This window comes from Choloepus didactylus, chromosome 23 (assembly GCF_015220235.1).
Source record: "Choloepus didactylus isolate mChoDid1 chromosome 23, mChoDid1.pri, whole genome shotgun sequence".
Lineage (NCBI taxonomy): Eukaryota > Metazoa > Chordata > Mammalia > Pilosa > Megalonychidae > Choloepus > Choloepus didactylus.
In genome coordinates, this window is record NC_051329.1 from 18,583,327 (window position 1) to 18,600,436 (window position 17,110).

General features: G+C 43.3%; 1 protein-coding gene across 6 annotated transcripts in view; it reads right to left on the reverse strand.

The window, feature by feature from the left end:
* The window catches only part of CIT (citron rho-interacting serine/threonine kinase), a 176,586-nt gene that overhangs the window by 52,526 nt on the left and 106,950 nt on the right, over positions 1 to 17,110 (reverse strand). For all 6 annotated transcript variants that reach the window (XM_037816693.1, XM_037816692.1, XM_037816691.1 and 3 more), the window contains exons 19-23: positions 14,112 to 14,207; positions 10,127 to 10,243; positions 9,144 to 9,253; positions 7,920 to 8,094; positions 4,114 to 4,311 (exon numbers count right to left, since the gene is read on the reverse strand). In XM_037816693.1, coding sequence (XP_037672621.1) covers positions 4,114 to 4,311; positions 7,920 to 8,094; positions 9,144 to 9,253; positions 10,127 to 10,243; positions 14,112 to 14,207 — 696 coding nt within the window. The remainder of the gene's footprint in view (positions 1 to 4,113; positions 4,312 to 7,919; positions 8,095 to 9,143; positions 9,254 to 10,126; positions 10,244 to 14,111; positions 14,208 to 17,110) is intronic.

The window sequence follows — 17,110 nt, forward strand, 5'->3', positions numbered from 1 at the left end:
CAGCTTTGATGAGTGAAAATACCCGCAGAGCTGAGGAAAAGAAACCACGTGCTTAAGTCCACAGTCTGGATTCCAGGACACGCAAGCTCCCAAGCATCCATCCCTGTCCATGGGAAGGCAAGTGCCAAGCAAGACTGTCACCTTACAGGCCTCGGTTTCACATGCTGGCTACCACACCGACGGCTTACTAAATACAGCCTGACGCTTGTGACAAAATATTAAGTGCGTATTGAATGATTTTAGTAAGTCAAAGAGGATGACCTTGAGATCCCACAATCAAGCTATGCTCAGGGAAGAATTCTTTTCATTAGTGTCTCCACTAAGATAGTAGAGTAGTAAAAGTCAGGTAGTAAATATTTTTGGCAATATTTCTGGAATATTGCATCCCAGCAGCTTTAGCAAATTGAAATACACCACAATTCAGACTTGATTATTAAACATTAGTCACCTGATCAAATCAGGAAAAGAGCACAAGAACAGGGATTAAAAAATGTGTTCTTCAGGCCTTGCTGGTAACCACAGAGCCAGAACTGGCCACGCCTCTGCCATGTGGTCTCATTCTGAGTAAGGCATATATCACACCACACACCTGCACACTATCAAGAACACAGATTCAAATTTTCATCCTTCCACAAAGGGAGGACGTGGGGTCTTGAGTACTACGTCCATGCTGAAACTCCTCTATTCCACCATGTGGTAGTTTGAAGCTGTTATGTACCCCAGAAAATGCCATGTTCTTTTAATCCATTCCATTGGTGCAGACCCATCATGGGTGGGACGTTTTGGTTAGGTCGTTTCAATTGGTATGTGACCCACCCAATTCAAGATGGGTCTTAATCTTTTACTGGAGCCCTTCATAAGAGGATAAAAGGCAGAAACACAGAGAAGGCAGAGAAAGAAATGCCCAGAGAAGCAAGAAGGACACACAGGCGCTGAGAGAGAGTGCCACTGAAACCAGAACCCAGGAGAAAAGGACCAGCAGACATCACCATGTAACTTCGCATGTGATACAGGAATCCTGGATGCCAGCAGCCTTTCTTTAGAGAAGGTATCCTCTTGCTGATGCCTTAATTTGGCCATTTTTCATGGCCTCAGAATTGTAACTTGTAACCTAATAAATCCCCATTGTTAAAAGCCAGACCATTTCTGGAATATTGTATGCCAGCAGCTTTAGCAAACTGAAACACACCACAAGTATTGAAGTATCTTAGCATAGCTTTTCCCTTTAATTTGACTTCTTTGTTGCTCTCTGTCTTGATTCAATCTCAGCTTTTAATAGCCAGCGAATTTCAAAGCAAGTGCAAATGACAGAACAGTAAAATGAGTGGGGGAAAAAATGCATTAGGAAGCTGCCCCCGCCAAGATTCTTCAACGGAGAGCTTCAATTTAACTGTCTCCATCTAATTCGGCCAGGGGCAGAGGCCAAACAGGGTAACCACCCCCTCCTAGGCTAGGAGAGCAACACATCTTAAGAATTAAGCAGTAACAGTCCACCTGGCTATTTCCTTTTATTGATAAAACAGCCTGTGACGCTCACAAACCCGTGAGGAGATCATTTTGGATCCAGCTGACTTAATTCGATTGATGCTTGTGCTGTGGCTGAACTTGGGCCCCGAACAATGAGAGAGAGAGTACATGTATGACCATTTTCTCTTTTTCTTGGAGAATACATTCTTCAGAACAAATTCCACAAAGCTATTCAGGTAACAACCTCATGCTGTCCATAACCAGGTTTATAAGACATAATCGAGAAGGTGGGGAGCAGGGAGCCCACAGCCTCAAAGCTGAACTAAAGCGAATTGATATGGGGCCTGGATTCTCCTGAGCAGGGTTTACAAGCAGCTGTTTGACCAAAAACACTCTTCTGCCCTCACTGTGAACAAGCTCTCTTTTCCAGGGCATCTTCATCGGCATGAGCAGTAGAGCCCCAGCTTCTAGACCCAGGCAGGTTTGTTTATCTTTTTTAAGAAGAAGCTTTGAGGCAGTGATCTCATCTGACTAAATTAAGTCGTGACTTGCTGCTGTGCTAGGCTTCCAGCAGCCATTAGACATAGCACATTGGAAACCTGCAGCAAGACAGGATTTAAAGGACTAATTCCCCCAAAGACAAACAGCCGTGACAAAGGCTGTATTTCATACCCTCCTCCTTCCAAACAGGGGCAGGATAAGATACATGGCAACCGCCCTTCCTTCTGATTCCAGCAGAGCAGAGAGATCAATGTGCCTTTCTCTGCTGCTCCAAACGAAATGGATTTGAGGAATTAGAGGCCAATGCCCTGGAAGAAAAGGCTGAGGACACAGGCTAGGCACAGAGCGAGGGCATGTTAAATAGGAATTAAATTACCAACATCTCTTTCCCTTTTTTCAGAGCGTGGGTGAAATATTAATATATAATGCATTAAAAATAATAATGGTTGACATTTCATTTTCTCCCATAAACAGCTAAGCACTGCCATCTGTCCATCTCCCTACCCATCTGACTCCAGCAAGCATATAGGCCTCCCTGGCAGGAACTCTTTTATATTAGTGTCATTCCTGACTCCATTTTTTCTTGTCTAGCTTCATTTTCTCTTTGCCTTTTCCTTCTTACTTTACCCTGCTATACTGTCTATAGCTGCTTTCAATCCATTCTGAAAAAAGGCAGAGTATAAATAAAGAGATATTGTGACTTTTTTCCCAAACCAAATATTGGGAGTACTTGACATCATTTCATTACGGTTATTCTCAGAGTCAATGAAATCTGACATTGCAATCAATATCTGAACTCTGCTTAAATCCTGGAAAACTAGGATGCACAGTGGCCTCTATGTGGGAGTTCCTCTGTACCCCCAGAAATGTGGGGTCTGCTGTCCCTGACGGGTCCCATAAGGACCCTTACACCGTCACATCATGTTCCCAATTAAGTTCAGATAATAGGATTCCCAAACCACATTCTAGGAATGAAAGTAGTAAAGAAAAAATTTTTAACAGGGAAAATTACAAGCAATAAATGAGCTTACCCATCTGTTGAAGTAACCCTACTCTAAGAGACATTTAGAGATGCTCCCTGATGGAGATGAGGACGGCATCCAAGTTCAATCAGTGGGAATGAAGTACCCATTTAGGTGCCTTGGAAAAAGCCACTCTGCTAATCAGCTGCATTGTGCCCTGCCCACAGCAGAGGGCACCCTGACCAGCAGACATGAATGCACCTGTCCATTTGGCAGGCACAGAATATAACTACCAGAAATGTATGTGCGTGGACGACACTGGCATTAAAATGCATGAGCTTTTGCTGCTCAGAGCCCAGGTCCGCCGAGCAACCTTCCACCAGGAATCTGGTTTTCCAAATAGACTTCCCCGGGTGGAAAAAATGAGAAGCTAGCTACCCGGAGCCTTCTAAGTTCAACTGGCAGGTGCATCACCCACTCTAAGTTGATAAGTTGGCAGACTCTTATGTGTCGTTGGCCTGGGTCAGTCCTTGTGAGAAAACTCCAGGAAACTGGCTCAAAAAAGCTGCAGCAAGAACTGAGGCCTAAATCCAGGGATCCTCCAAGTTCCCCTCATCCTGAAAACACCCGGCTGACTCAACTGGTCCCTCAGAAAGGGCAGGAACCCAGTCCCTTTCAAGGAAAGACCCTTGTATTCAGAGGAATCTTTTCCACCCAGATTGTACCAAATGCATATAAAAGACACGAAGCAGGATCAGCAGCTTGTTTAAAAAAAGTAACAACTGAGGTTAACCAAAGAAAAAATATGTATGATAGAAAGAATACTCTAAGAGAGAAGATTTTTTTTTTTAATGAGTATTGAATAGTAAAATCAGAGACCCAGGTAAATGGACTTTAGCTGAAACTGAAATTTAAAATATCATGATGATTATATTTTAAAAAGGAAGGTACATAAAATAAAGGAGGAACTTTGCCAGATATTAAGGAAAACTCTGATAGCACCAAGTGATCTGGGATTCTAATTCCAATGAAGGGGAAGCCTACATAAGCCTTTTCTGCCCATTAAATATCTGGGGATCATGTCTTCCCTTTTGGAATTCCCTAGAGTGAGTGAATGTTCTCAATACCACACTCATCCTAGCCGAGGCTATCAGCAGCCCAAAGGTGCTGCTCCTGGACCCACCGTGAGTGCCTGGATCTCTTCTTCTGCTTCCGCTGTCGTCTCCTCCAACTCCGTCTTCGCCTGGCGCAGCTGGCTCTCCAGGGCTGCCCGGGCTGCCTGCAGGGCGCTAAGCTGGGACTCGCGCTCTTGAAGGGAGAGCTGCAGCTCCGTGAGCTGGCGCTTCAGCTCCAATTTCTGCTCTTCATGCTCTAGACTGACCTGAGGGACAAGACAAGTGCTAGTTAACCTTAACTGAAGAGAAAGCCTTAATGCAACCTGCTGAGCAGCCAGCATCTTAAACTTGGTCTTAGAACCAAAGTCTTAGCACCCAGCACCCAATGTGGGGGCAAGGGGACACTGTAATAAAACAGGTCTGATTTCCATGAGTCTCAAAAATCAACGGGAGTGAAAATGTGTAAGAGGCTGTATATGCAAACTATCCCTTACAAATATTCCAACGCCTGGGAAGGGTTCAAATGAAAAACCAACCAGCAAGACTTTCAAATGAAAATCATGATAGCTACTACTCTTGTTAGAAAAACATTTGAAAGCAAATGCATATAAATAACATCATATTAGTAAAAGACACCTTTACAATGAGAATGCAAATGGAACAACAGACTGAATTCCATTTATTTTGAATATTCTTGCTCTGATTTGTTCTTATTAGTTGATCCACATTAACTGCACATTATGAGCTGGTCACTCTTCCCTCCATCCACCCATCTGTCTATTCAACTTTTCATCCATTTATTTAAGAAAACTTTACTAAGAACTTCTGTGTAAAAGGGAATACTACAGAGATGAAAGACAGTGTCTGCCTTCAAGTTGGGGAAAAAAAGTGAAAGTCAACTACTACGGTATAATATGGCCAAATTCAAAAGTCGGGACACGTAGGGACGTAGTAGAAACTTGGCAGAGGGGTGGGGAGATAAAGCTGAATCTGTGTATTGAAGAATTTACAGGAGTCAACCAAACAGATACGAGGGGGGAAAGAACTTCCAGGCAGGGAAAGCAAGATGTCAAAGGTATGTAGGCAAGGAACATGGCACGTCCATTCACTGACCTAACAAATGCTGACAAGTTCATTCTGGGGACCAGATGTTGAGCTGGGCATTAAGGATGCCAAGCAAACAAGAGCTGCTGCTGCCCTCAGAGCTCACTAGCAGGGACTATGGACAGACAGACAAGGTGATGAGTAAGAGCAGACAGCCATAGAGACGCCCACCCAGACCAGGGTGACAGTTCAGGGGACAAAAGAAGGCTTCCTAGAAAAGAGGACATCCAAGTCCCAAAGGACACATTGGTAAAGAGAAGAAAAAAAATGTGCAAAAGATTTAACCTGGAAAACCAATTGACTAAACTGAGGTGGGGCAGAAAACAAAGGAAAGAGGGGGATTCCCCAGTTTCTGAGCAAGAGAATGAGACAGATGGTGAGACCACTGGCTACCAGGGAGCAGGAGAGGAAAAGCTGTGCTGGGGAGAAAGATGAGAAAATCAGTCCTGACATGCTGAACCTGAGCAGCACAGGAGACATCCAAGGGGAAATGCCTAACATCTACCGGGACAGTGGGTCCAGAACTCAGGAGGAAGGTCTGGGTTGGGGGTATAGGTCCAGGAATCCTTAACAGATCAGTGGTAGCCAATTCCACAGCTGGGATCTCTATCTAGTAACCATGACAATGACACAGCAGCAGTAAATGTGCTACTTACAACATGCCAGGCACCGTTTTAACTCCTCTTCATAACCACCCGAGGAGGTAGATACTGCCCTTACCTCCATTTTGCAGATAAGCAAACCATGGCACTGAGAGATTAAGTACCAGAGCAAATGTCAAATAGCTAAAATATGGCAGAAGGGCCTGTGAACCCAGGCAGCCTGGCTCCAGAGTTCATGCTCATAAGCACCATGCCTTACTGTCTTATCGAAGTGCCAGCAGCCAGAGCAGGATTGGACTCGAGCAGCAAGCCTGAAATTTATCGATTCTGCCTGGAAAAACCATGAGAGGCAGGTGACAGCAAACCAGGGAGGAGAGGAACAGGAGGCTGCAAGAAGGAAAGAACCTAGGAGTGCTCCACCTTTCTAGAGAAGGGAGAAGCCTAGGGCAAATCAAGCCCAAAGGATAAGGCCCCTGCTCTTGATTTCAAAAGCAGCAGGTGGCAAAAATCAGGAGGGCTGCCACAGCTATTTCCTCTTAAAGACCATCAAGCTAGAAAAAAAGGGACAGCCAGCAAGATGGAGCAGCCTTGTTATATTTAAAGCTCACCCCTGAAACTCCCCGGGAGAACGTCAAGCCCTGAGCCTGTAAGGAAAGGCTTGAAGTTTCTCCCATCAACCTTGGGGGCTGGCTCTACTGAGTCAAAAAGAAAAAGAAAAAGCAACGAGCTTCACCTGGGGCACTACAAGTGCCCAGAGGAGCCGCAGGGGCTGCAGCTCAGCAGGGCAGGAGCCCAAGCAAGAGGTCTGTGCAAAAGGAAGGCCAAAAGACAGATAATCGGTGTTCCTACCCTAAAGAAATCTATCTCGGTTATTTACTCTCATACCCTTAACGCTGAAGAAAAGTTTGTTGTTAAACTACCTGAAGAGTGAAAATATAGCCTGGATAATATAAGAATTAAACCATCACTTAAGGCTTTGGGGAGACTTAAAACAGCAGTGCATCAAAAACACCTGGGGCTTGTTAAAAATGCACCTTCCTGCGCGGCTCTCCTCATTCTGATTCAAAAGAGCCCAGGCCCAGGAGCATGCATTTCAACAAGCCCTCCAGGTGCTGCTGATGGAGGGGCCCTCACCTTGACAATCCTTGAAAGATGTGAGATAATATCTTCTTCCTGTCCCTTGGAGAACTGGCTTCATGTTAATACTCCAGTTACAAACTAAGATGCTCCTAAACCTGAGTATTCCCCAAGGTGAGTCCTCAGACATTTGTCTGCGCACCAGTCTTTTTCCTTAAGAGAGCTCGTCTGCTCTTTGAAGAATTCCCTCGCAAATACAGGAGCACCTAGTGTGTGCTGACGCTGTGAACCCACCCCAGCCGGGAGGCCCGACTTCCCAGCCCTCCCAGCCTTTGGGCTCTCTCTGTGACAGTTCTTCTGAGCTCCAGTCCTGCTTCCGCAGGTGCCAGCCAACCCTGCCCACTAGGCTGGAGGCCCACAAGACTAGGGACCGGGTCTGTCTTGTGACCCCTGAATACCCAGCCCACCAAATGGCCTAGAGCAGGCATTTCACAAGTAGACGGTGGGTGATGGGTGTGTGACTGCTACAGCCTCAGCAGGTCACAATCACATGTGGTTATTTTCTTCCCAGAGGACTGACTGCCCCTCCCAGCTTCCCCACATCTATTATGGAGAACCTTCCTCCCTGATGGTCACTCAAACTCAAAAGTGTCTTCTTTTAACTTTCCACTGTCTGATGAGCCCTTCACCGCTGTCACTGGGCCACACTGCATACCCAGCCTCGTGCTAAGTGCTGGGCCTGGACACGGTCACACGATCCTCGTTAAATCCCGATTAAGGAAGAACAGCTCTGCCCCCATTTGACAGATGCACCAACTTAATATAATCCCCATGACCCAAATGATACACTGACATCATCATTTTACAGATGAGGAACCAGAGGCATGGAGAGATTAGGTAACTTGCCCAAGGTTATAAAACTAATGAGCAGTGGAGGTGGATTCTGACCCAAATCTGAATGGTCCAATCTGAGCTCTTAACCACCATGCACAATGCCTCTCGTGTGGGTTTTTATTTATGTCGAGACCTGGCTGGTTTGCAGCCCGACTAGCCCTCAAAAATCCTCTGGGGAGCTTGCCCCTCACTCTCACCTCCCTCAGCCTTGTCTCCAGCTCCAGCAGCCGATTCTTGTCGCTGTGGTCCTGGTGGCTGATTTTTTCCAGCTGCTCCTCCAGCTTCCGGTTCTGGGCCTCTAATTTGCCAGCCTGTGTCTCCAGATAAAACTTTTGTTGCCTGAGTTCTGAAATCATCTCTTCCTGGGCCTTCCTGGTGGGTGGGTGGGAGGATCCAAACAAAAGGAGAGTCTTGTTAGAGGTGAGCAAGTCACTCCGGAAGGACAGACAGAAACAGAGAGCCGCATCATTATTAAAGGGACCACTGTCACCCCCAGGTTAGCTCTTCCTGATCTGGCCTCAGGTGCACGCTTCCAACCCGGGGAACCTGGGGACCATTCAGCCATGGCCGCTCAGAGTCCCCTCACCTATGGGATTAATCAACAGGCGGGGATGCGAGAGATACTAACATTCCACTCCTTTGGTAGACTTGGACAGTCTACGTAGGAGAGCAGAAAGGGTTTTCCCTAGAGAACAAGAGTGCTAGATGACCCAACCCTCGTAAGTCTTTAAGGCAGGTCCAGGGGAAAGAGGACCAGTGCCGAGAAAGGAAGTGATGCTTTCTCCTTCTCCGCAGACCCCCTCCACTTCTCCACCAGACCACACCAAGTATCAGAAACCAGAACAACTTGACAAAAAACAGCCTACCCAGTTGGCTTAAATTAAGATGGTGATATTTCTGTAAGATCTTTGAAGAGAGAAACCTAAGAGAAAAAATCCTGGAGATTGCAATGCTTTAGGAGAAAAAAAAAATTAAGATCCAAGTGTTCCTGGAACTCATCTGACAGTCCTTGCTGGACCCCGAACTTCCTGCCCTGGGGCCTAACCTAACCACAGCAAATGGATGGCCCGATTGGGCAGCACATGAGATCACTTCTGGCTAATGATGGGAGGCAAACCTGAGGAACAAGGTCTGCAGCTTTTGGAAAGCAGAATACAAATAGCCTCATTAGAGAGACCAAAACACTCTGTAAACTGAAGGTAATTTGAGACATTTAAGAAAACCAACTCAAAACAGAAGATGCAACAGGGTAGAGTGAGACCACTTAAAGAGGGGCCAAAATTACCTAAGTGCATGCCGGGTGGGCCGAACGACAGAAGTAATTAAATCCGCTCCAGCTCCACCAGGCAGAAGAACATTTTATGCCCCGGGAGAGAAGACCACGGTGTAATAACACACGCAGTTAGAATTTGAATACTTACATGTTCCTCTGGGTAAAAAGACTGCTATTTGCTGCCAGTTTATTGGCTTCAGACAATTCCACAATCCTCTGTTCCAGGGATCTGATCTTGGAATCCATAGCATTGATCATCTGGAACACAGGGGTCCTTTTAATCACCACAGACAGAGAGTTATGCCTGGAGGGCTGGCACATGGGCCAGGGTCAAGGTGGCCAGAGGACACCAGAGGCTCAGCTGGCCTTTACCATGAGGATCACAAAGGTTACTGCATGAACGAACGTACTCAGCTCTTTTCACAAACTGAGATTAAATGATCGAGTGCCAGCTAAGTGTCTGCCATTAAAAATATGCAGAAGGACCTACCCAGTTATCAGTTAAATTCCCGTGTCCTCTGCATGTGACCTGAGCCTGGGGAGCCACTGACGGACACTCTGCAAGTTCTCGTGTTATTGTCCCCCACGGAGTTGTCATTTTCTGAGTTATCCCTCCTCACCCAGCCACCCCTGCCCTAGAATCTCTACATCAAAGTCTCTCCAACTTAATGAATCGTAAGAATCAGGTGGGATGCTGGTTAAAAATACAACTTCCCAGGACCCACCCTCAGAGATGCTGATGTGGAAAAGTCTCCGAGAGGGGTCTGAGACAAGTGTCACACAGCAAGTTTCCTCAATAACAGCCCGTGTGGTTTAGAAAAGAGAGAAACAGACAAAGTAACAGGAAGACAAAATAGGAGACCAAGGCCCACTGGGCATTTTCCAGAGGGCACTTGGAAGGACAACATCCTAGCTGTGGCAGGCCGAGCAGCACCAGTTCTTGAAGGAAAGAAAGAAAATTGGCTGCCCAGAGCCACCATCTCCTGCATGTGAGGGGGGAAGCAGTTGCAGAGAGAGCTTCCTTTTTTTAACAAACTCCACAGAATTCGACAGAAGGAATAACTGCCCAGATAAAACGGTTGGTTCTCAAACCCTCCTTTGAAAATTAGCTCTGAAATTTGTTATACCTACCGCCTTCTGCTCACTGAGAATTTTGCCTTTCTCATGGGCCTCCTCTTCGTGTCTCTGCATCAGATTCTCCAGTGACTCCTTATCGGCCATGTCTTTCTTTATCTGATTGTCCAATACCTGTGGGAAACAGAAGAGGACATTAATGCTCTACAGTAGACGGCTGAGTAGGGAAAATGGAACGAGGCACTTGATGAGGGCCCTGCTGAGGAAAACAGGAAAGGAGAAGGAGAAGAAGTGGAGAGGCCTCGCCTGTAAACTGTGGGGTGGAGAGAGCGACTGGGGTCTGTTTAACAGCCAGGATGAGGTTGAGAAACCAAATATCCTCAGGTGGCAATTGGGTGGAAGCGAACTAAGAACTTACTTCAAAATCAGCAGCCAAAAGACCAGAGAAGTATATCCAAAATGGAGGTGGATTCCAAAATGGGGAGAAAAAAGATCTCCCTAGAGATCTGGATCTGGAGAACCAAGTTCCTATAATTTGCAGATATTACCTGGGGACTTTTTCTTAGCCAATGCACCAGTATTTTTCAAAACATTCCTTGCTCTTAATTTGTACAATTCTAATTCTGGATAACCTGAGCCACGGGAGGAGGGAGAGAAGGCTGAAGACCAAGAAGGTCTGGCCACCAAGGCCAATGCCGAGAAACAGTAGGGGCAAGAGAACTGTGTCCACCAATAAAGTAGGGGCACAGCCAATAGCAACAGAAAAGACAGAACAAAATGCCTCTTTCCTCCGTTCTCTTCCTCGGGTCCAGCTAGGAGGATAGAAAAAGTCACTGGGAAGAAAAACCTTTCCCAGGGGAAGAGAAACCACGTGTTCTTAGTGCTGACAATACCATGGTAAGTACCCACTGTTCCCAAGAGCAAAAAATAAAATGAAACAGTAATGGTGTCACCATCCACCAGCTTGATCTAATGTTCAGAGGTTTTGCCAAACAACAAGCAGAAGATAAAAGGGAAAAGGGAAGGCAGTGTCACAATTTGCCTGAGCCTTTGACCACAGCCCTGTGCTTCTCATCACCGAGAATCCTCCGCTTTTCCAAAGGACACCCACTGCTTCGAGAAGGACAACAGGATATCAGGGATAAAGATGACGGAATTAGAGTCACAGAAGGCACAGGAATCTGCCTTTCCCACGATGTCTATTGTGAGGAGGCCTTCAGAGCTCATGGGAACATCGCCCCCAAAAAGAGCCAATCAGCAGGGAGGGATCCACATGATGAAGAAAGGAAACAACAGATTTCAAAGAGAAATTTAATCTAGCACAGACTGAGGGGGAAAAAAATAGAATGGGAGTTGGTAGAAGAGAACAGAAGTTGGAGAGCGGGGTTACGGGGAGGGGAAAGAGGTTCAATGGGATAAGAGGCCCACTCTCTTGGATGTCAGGGCATGATTCTAAAATTATGAGCAAGAAAAGGACAGAATCTAGGGTATAATCATAGCTATTACTAAAGCGGCCTTACAGAGGCTGGGACAGGAAACACAAAGAACGCCCTGCCTCCCCCCAAAAACAAAAAAAAAGTTTTAATAAAAATTCTAGTACATAACAGAGAAGAAAATAGATCTTTTCCTAACACTCTCTGGGATCTAGAAAACAAAGTTATTTCCATCTAGGAGGACTGGAGACCACACAACATCTGGACTGGATAGGCTCCTTTTTAAATAAGGTCTTAAAGCAATGAAATACATCTTAAGATGGCTCCACTCAGAAGACCTCAACTTTTGCAGTGATGGGGTAAGTGGAAGCCAGAAGAAACAAGCCTCTATCAAAAATGTATGCATCTCAACCCTGAAAGGGTTAAACCGGAAGAAGAATGAACAAGAACTATAAGGGGAGGGAAACAAGGTGTTTGCTTGAAATGGGTGATTTCACTGTAGACATCTCAATCAATCTAAAACAGAACATGGCTTTTTACAAGAAATTCAATATAATCACCCAAATCACAGGATAAATTTTATAACAGGTTATTTCACTATGCAAATGTACCAGAGGACTACCATATACATTCTCATTCTTTTTTGAAAATTAGTATAATCCAAAGAAAAAAGTCTAGGATCCAGTAAGATTGGTATATAGCATTTAAAAGGCACAAAAGTAGGAGTTCAGACTCAAACACCTTGACGTCATTTCTGGATTATTTTCCTACATTTCTTTTAATTAAAAACAACCAAAAGTAACACCTGGGATAAAAGAATGAATGAACCAGAGTGACAATGGTGGTGACAGCGGTGTGTGTGTACTCAGTTTGGTTCCCCAAAAAAGGGACAGTCCACTCTGACAATACCAACCAAATCAATAGTAGGACTGTCAGAAAAATTAACAGCCTCCTTCAAGTCTGATTTCTCAAGAACTTAAGAAAGAGTTAAAGGCTTGGTCTAAAATCATAATGAAAATGTGATGTCATTTTAAAAGGAAATCAAAAGGCAGCCATTCATTTCTGATAATATCATGGGCTAGTTTAGGTCAGCTCCCCTATTGATAAAGGTGTTGAATGCTATAGAAAATATAAAAAACATTTTTTCTAAAAGTCCCTAAAATTTGGCAAGAGAGTAAGTAATTGCAGACCAAAATCTAAGTGAAAACAGAAACTTAAGCAAAAAGGGCACAAAGCTGCTTTTAACCTGAGGCACATGCTGAACCAAATAAAGGTGAGCTTCAGTTTTTATAGTCTCATAGAAAAAGAAAAGACAAAGCCCAGAGCTACCTCCCAGGGTGGAGACATATTTTCATCCAAGGCCTCAAGAATTCCCGCTACTAACTTTCCAAAGAACACAAGCAGCTCACCAAGAACACAAGGAGAGAGGCACCGTGAAAAAGAACCAGAAACAACAGCACAGAAACAAATGTTCAAATACACTGGGTAGCGGAATTATCAGGTACAGATCATAAAATAACTATGCTTAATGCATTTAAAGAATTAAAGACAAGCTTAAAAGTGACTACCAGGTATAGAAAATTGTTGTCTTAATCTACCAAATGGAACAGCTGGAAATGAAAAATACAACAACTGAAACAAAAAACTCAAATGGTTTTAATAGCAGATCAGACATAGCAAAGAAAGAATTAGAATACTGGAAAATAAGTTAGAATTTATCCAGAATGTAGCACAGTGAGACAAAGAAATGGAAACATGAAAAAAAAAAAATAGAGTGGAGGTGATTTAATAAATGTCTAATCAAAGTTTCAGAAGGAAGGGATGAGAGACAGTATTTGAGATAAAAAGACCATTAACTTTCCAGAACTCAGAAGATACCATTCTATTCAAAAAGCCCAGCAAAGCCCCAAACAGAATAAAGAAAAAGAAATTCACATTCAGAAATCACAGTAAAGCAGCAGAAAACTAAAGACAAAGGAAAATTTTAAAGCAGCCAAAGAAAAGGATAAATTACCTCCAAAGAAAGTAGCAGACTGACAGCTGACTTCTCCATAACAATCATAAAAGCCAAAGTCAACAGGGTGGTATCTTCAAAGAGTGTTAGACTAAAACAGCCAATCTAGAATTCTTTTCCCAACAAAATATCTTTCAAGAATGAGGGTGAAATAAAGACATTTTCAGACAAACTAAACAGAGCCTAGTCATGAGCAGATCCTCAATAAAGAAGGTTCTCAAGGCTATACTTGAGACATAAGGAACAGGATCCCAGGTCCAAGGTGCAGGAAGAAAATTAAAAGCAAAGAATGTGGTGAAGATATGGTTAATTTAAGTTATCATGGAATGAATGACAGTGGAGTTAACACACAAAAAAGTTAACAATGGAATTAAGATACATGAAGACAGAATTAAAAAAAAAAAAATTTTTAGAACTTCAGATACCTAACCCCCCACACGGGTAACACTCCATAACCTCCCACCATGGACTGAGGACAGAGTTTACTCCAAACAGTACTCTGGTCTAGGAAGAGTAGCCCAAGAGTGCCCAGGAAGAGAGGGAAGCTGCACGATGCCCTAGGAGGAACGCCAGGAAGATCAGAAAGTGACTTTACTTTAATTTTTTCCTCGTAGTGCTGCTCTTTCTGTTTCAGGTGCACCTCGAGGTGCTGGGCTGAGACCTGAGCCTCCCGATGCTTCTCCTCCAGCTCCTGGATACGAAAGAACAAATGGTCAGGTGTGCAAAGGAAGGCAGGTAACGAAAGTACGTTAGATGTTCTCAGGAAACATGGCTTTGGCACAGGACTACAGATAACAGGCATTTGCTCCTCCTTTACCACCCCGAAGGCTCTGGAGAAGGAGCCCACCACCGAGTCTCAGCCCTGGGTTTTCCAAGGACAAGGTTTTACATACACACACACACACACACACACACCCCTAGTGGGATGTGAGGGCTGGGATCAGAAATGTGTCAGTATGCCAAGGTCAAGCAAAGGCAGCTCTTCTTCATCTTTCCATAAAAGGACAAGAGTAACAAGACAACTTTTGAAAGTTTAGTGCAGCACAAAGCCCCTGACAACTACCTTTGAGCCTCAGTCCCTTTTCACTGCTAGGACAGCCTTAAATGAGAAAAGTGATTTTAATTTATTATGACAAAAAAATTGTTTGAATTTTCCTTTTTAATGAAATTATTGCCCAAGACCCTAGCTAAGAAGGAAAACTAGAGTAACCATTTAAACACTTATAGTTTGAAATGAGTATTCTGACTGGTGTGTGGATTATGTGAATTCCTGAAGATGTTTATATGAAATCATATTTATATGATAAAACCCTAATAGAAACAAAATAGAACACTGAATACACTAATAACGATGCATATATATAAAAGATTGGAAGAAACTTTGGAGTAATATAAATAGCCCAAATTTAACATTCCCGTTGTTATTGTTTTCTCCTTCCATACAAAAATCTCATTTATTTGAAAATTATGCCAATTCATTTGCCAATGTATTTTAAATCATATATATTTATATATGATTATAAAAGACGACATCCAGTTCACTGAAACATTCTCTAAATGCACCCGTATCTGCATCTACACTAATTCTTATGACTCTAGACCATTAATCACTAATATCAAAAGCCATTACTCCAAGTTTTCATCTCTTTAAGCTGTTATGAAACTTTTCTTTGAAGTGGAAGCAATTATGAGAATTTTGAAGAATGTGGAAATTATACAGGATATGTCCAAAAAAATGGGAAACAGTACTTTCAGATTCACATGCACATAAAACATTAGCAATTAAGCTTTTGAAATTCTAGTCTACCAGCAGAGATTTTGCTTTTGAGGCCATTAGAATGTTCAATCTTCAGACCAGGTGCACAAGATCTACTGCAATCTAACAGATGTGTTCTCGAAAAGTTGAAGGAAAACAGGATTTTAATTAATAAAAACACATTTTAAGGGCTTTGTGTGTACCCACCAAAGGATCCTCTGCAGTGACTTCTTTTATTAAAGCAAACTACTTTGCTGTAATGGGAGCCCTAATTATCTGCTTTGAATGTTCTTATAAGCATGGCAAATGTTTTAAAGCAAATGGCATTTTGGGATCTGTTTCCCAAGCATCATTACTCATTACGTAACAGTACTAAGGACCACTCTTTACCCATGTCCCAGATGTTGCACAACCCAAGCACAGGGTTCTTGAGTAAAAGGCACCTTCGGATAAACGAAGTCACAACCACACAGGTACTGAGACAGGTAACAAGGTACACTTGGACACAGAAATATGCTTACTTTTTTTAAGGTTAGAAATCACTTGATAAATACCTTTTCTTATTATCAGTCCTCATAAGGTGGCACAGGAATGAAAATCAGGGTCTAAATATAGGTCAAACGCTCCGGCACCTGAGATTGACAACTTTAAGACCAGATACCTGGTCTAAATATGAACAGGAGTTTATGACACATAATCCAAGAATGCAAAACTCTTTAATAGCAAGTGAACCTTTGGAAAAGCAGATATTCTAAAATCTGACATCTTTGTGGTTTAGCATTTTTTGTTGTTGTTGTCATTTTTTTTAACATCTCTTTCCTCTGTATTTATATAGATATTGGATCAACTCTTCAGTGCTGCTATGCAAACACTGTTGTTTGCTGCTGTATTTCCAGCTCCTAGAGCAGTGCCTAGCACGTAGTAGAAGCTCATTAAATATTTGTTGAATGAATGAATGAACACATCACCATTAAACATAGAAACACTTTGCAACCACAGAGAGTTAACCATTTCATTTGTACCAAGCAAGGGACATTGGTGGTGGGATCTCGGTGGGATCAGATTTTAACACACAGTGTAATTCATACACTTGACAACAGCCAAGAGAAACCTTGAAGACGGAACAAGAGAACAGAAAGGGTAGACTAACAGTCACACTTGTCTTTGTGTGCAGACATATATATACATATGAAGCCTGTGTGTTAAAGCAAAACAGTTTAACCAATATCTCTTTGACCCGTTTGTTCAAGAGCATTCCATATATTTATGAATATAAACAAACATAGAAATGTAAAATGTTGACTTTTTTTTTTAATTCTATTAAGTTATGCCTCTAACCTGGCCATTCTCGAGTTCAAACCGTTGCTGGTGACTCATTTTCCAGAAGGGACCTGTTCCCAGACTTGCCTTTTACGGTAAGCAAGAATGGTTGACCACCTCAAAGTCTCCCCTGGGAGCAGGGCGGGAGGAGATTACGAGCAGAGTCCAAGTCATTAAATCTCTCAAAGGCATCAAATTTCTGGCTTTTGGACTGAGATCCAAGGAGAGCCCTTCAAAGGCTCACCTGCCCTCCACCCCGGGAGCAAGAGAAGTTCAACCCATCTGTAAGACCACCCGAGCCTTCCTTGATTAAGTAAATTTGGTCATCAGAGCCTAAAACAGAATCGTGGTAATTATAAACCTAAAAAAAGACATGCTACATCTAAGGAAATTGAAAGAAAAATTAAAACAAAAAAAAAAAACAAACAAAAAACACCCAACTGTAGTGGAGAAAGTGAGTGGGTGAACATGAATCTATGACAAATACTACTCTGAGAAAAACAATTCTGCATGACTAA